Below are 2583 nucleotides of genomic sequence, written 5' to 3'. Positions count from 1 at the left end.
GGGAGGTATTTTTTCTTTACACTATCCTCAGAACAGGAAAAAAAATAGCCTTTTGTTCCAAAGCCAACACAAAATACCTATGTTCAGATTTCGATATAAATAATCGAGGTTTTATATAATTCCATATTAATAGTGCCCAAAATCTCGATGCATAAATAAATTAAATTATTAACACTTCTTACAAAAAGTGACATATTTCGCTTCCTAGTGGAACATCGACACAAATATACAAGCGGCTCCGCTCCGCGCCGGCCTCGGGAAGCGGCTGCGGCCCTGGCTTCGGTCGGTCCCAGTCCCAGCCCCATGGGCGCCGCTCGCCATCCCCGCACCCGCCCCGTCGCGGGGGAGCCGCGTCCCCGGCGCAGGGGGAGCCGCCGGGAGCGCTCCGCGGGCCAGTCCGCTGCATGCCCGGGTTGCCGGGCTCAGACGAGGGAGGTGACCGGGGGGATCTTGGCGCTCTCCTCCTCCCAGGGCTGCAGGTTCTGAAGCGCGAACAGCGACGAGTTGTGCAGGCACAGCGGGTCGGGCTGGATCGACTCGTTCAGCGACTTCTGGAAGGCGTCGTGCTGCAGCTGCAGCATCAGCCGGCTCGCCTGCTGCCGCTCGGCCTCCCGCTCCTCCGCCGTCTGCCGCCTGCCGAGGGACACGCTCAGCCCGCGCCCGGGACACCGGGGACGCTCCGCCCGGGACTCCGCAGGCAGCGGCCGGCCCGGGGCCGCGGGAACCAGGCAGGGCGGCTGGCGCATCCCCGGCGGGCAGGGGGGCAGGCACCGCGTCCTACCGGGCCCGGGCACCGCCGCTCGACCGCCAGCGGAAGGACTCCGGGAGGCGGGAAGCGCCTAGAAACCCGCTGTTTCCCAGCAATCCTATTTCCGAATATTCCCCCGTTTTCTCCCAACGTTCCCCGGATTTTTTTTCGAATTATTTCCCCGTTTCTTCCAACAATTTCCCGGTTTTTTTTCGAATAACCCCTCGCTTTAACGAATAATCCCCCATTTTCCGAATGGGAGACTATGAAAAATATAAAGATAGTAACAACAATAACTGTGATATTCTACTAATAAAAATGTACCCCCAACTGTTTGGCTGCCAACAGCCAGCTCCGGGGACTATCCCGGCCGGAGCGGGGCTCGCGGGGCAGCGGGTGGGGGACTCCGCCGGGGGCGGCGAAGGGACGGGGCGGACCCGGGGGCGCGGGACTCACCGCCACTTGGTGCGCCGGTTCTGGAACCAGGTCTTCACCTGCGCGTCCGTCATCTTGAGGGATTTGGCGAGAGCAGCGCGCTCGGCCGAGGCCAGGTACTTCTGCCGATGGAAGCGCTTCTCCAGCTCGCAGATCTGCACCCGGGAGAAGGATGTCCGCGGCTTCTTACGCTTCGGCGGAGTCCGATTCTGGTAGGGATGCCCGATCCGCCGGGTCACCGTGAAGGGCGTCAGCGCCGCCGCCGCTGCCCAGGTGGGAAGCACAGGAGTCAGCCCCGCGCCCGCACGGTGTCGGCCGCCCCCCCGGGGGCCGCCGCCCGCGCCCCGCCGGCTCCCGGAGGGACCGCGGCTCCCGGGGTCCCGCTTCCACCTCTCGCCGAAGGGTTGCGGAGGCGAGCGGGGCCCGGCCGACCCTCGGGGCGCCCCACGCTACCCACTCCGTAAGGAGAGCAATTTTTCGGCTCCCTGCGAGCGCGGGGGAGGGAAGGGTCCAGCGGCCGCCTTTGCCTTTATTCTTATTGGCATTACTATTATTATTTCGTTTTATATTTTTTATTGGCCCTTCCGTTCGTTGTCGGGAGCCGGCTCGCCCACTCCGCGCCCGGCGCCTTACCTGTGAACCTGTCCTTGACGAAGCGCCTGCTGCTCTCCATCCAGGGGAAGTTGAGGCTGCCCAGGCTGGGCACAGCGGGCATGGCCGGGATGGCGCTGGAGATGGGCGGCGGCACGGCCCCGGGGATGGGCCTGTGCGCCGGCACCCGGATCACGCCGGCCGGCGCCAGGCTGAGATTCACACTGTACGATCCCGAGTCCTCGAAGGGAGCGGCGATGGCCGGGAAAGGGGCCGGCAGGGCCGGGTAGGGCGCGCCGCCGCGGCCGCCGGGGCCGCCCAGGAAGGTCGCGCCGTCGGGGCCCCGCGGGGGCGGCGGCGGCGGCGGCGGCGGCGGGGGAGCGCTGTCCTGCTCGGGGTTGTTGAGGATCTGGTCGATGCCGAAGCTGATGGGCTCGTGCTGGTGCTGGCCCTGCGCGGGCCCCGGCGGGTCCATCCTCGGCGGGTCCATCCTCGGCCGCCGCTGCGGAGGCGCCGCCGCTCGCGCTGCGCTCGCGGCCGGGCCGGACCCGCCGCGACACCAAACTTCGCGGGGCGCGCGCGCAGCCCCCGCCCCGGCCCCGCCCGCGCGCCCCGCACCGCGTGCGCCCCGGCCCCGCCGCCACCATTGGCCGCCGCCGCCCGCCCCCCGCGCGCCCATTGGCTGCCGCCGCCGCCCCGCACCGGCCCCGCGCCGCGCGCGCGGGGGGCGCCGCCGCCGCGGTGACATCACCGAGCGCGCGCACACCGGGGCCGCGCGGGGGGCGCGGCGGGACGGGACGGGACGGGCC

The 2583-nt window shown here is 68.2% G+C and overlaps 1 protein-coding gene across 1 annotated transcript; it reads right to left on the bottom strand.

Annotated features, from left to right (window-relative positions):
• Positions 1-422: 422 nt before the first annotated feature.
• On the bottom strand, positions 423-2264 carry TLX3 (T cell leukemia homeobox 3). The gene is made up of 3 exons (XM_071570294.1): positions 1817-2264; positions 1205-1448; positions 423-633 (listed from the first exon to the last, which is right to left on the bottom strand). Exons 1-3 carry the CDS (start codon positions 2262-2264, stop codon positions 423-425), a joined length of 903 nt encoding a protein of 300 aa, XP_071426395.1.
• Positions 2265-2583: the final 319 nt, after the last annotated feature.

This window comes from Pithys albifrons, chromosome 15 (genome assembly GCF_047495875.1).
Source record: "Pithys albifrons albifrons isolate INPA30051 chromosome 15, PitAlb_v1, whole genome shotgun sequence".
In the NCBI taxonomy this organism is placed as follows: Eukaryota; Metazoa; Chordata; class Aves; order Passeriformes; family Thamnophilidae; genus Pithys; species Pithys albifrons.
Note: the sequence above shows the minus strand (reverse complement) of the source record. Positions and strands in the feature narration are given on the sequence as shown.

Bases quoted from the DNA above. Each gene is read 5' to 3' on its own strand.
- TLX3 (XM_071570294.1), bottom strand. From the start codon at position 2,264: ATGGACCCGCCGAGGATGGACCCGCCGGGGCCCGCGCAGGGCCAGCAC. The intron at 1,449-1,816 runs GTAAGGCGCCGG...CCACCTGGGCAG, and splicing joins CGTCAAGGACAGGTTCACAG to CGGCGGCGGCGCTGACGCCC. The intron at 634-1,204 runs GTGAGTCCCGCG...GTCCCTCGGCAG, and splicing joins AACCGGCGCACCAAGTGGCG to GCGGCAGACGGCGGAGGAGC.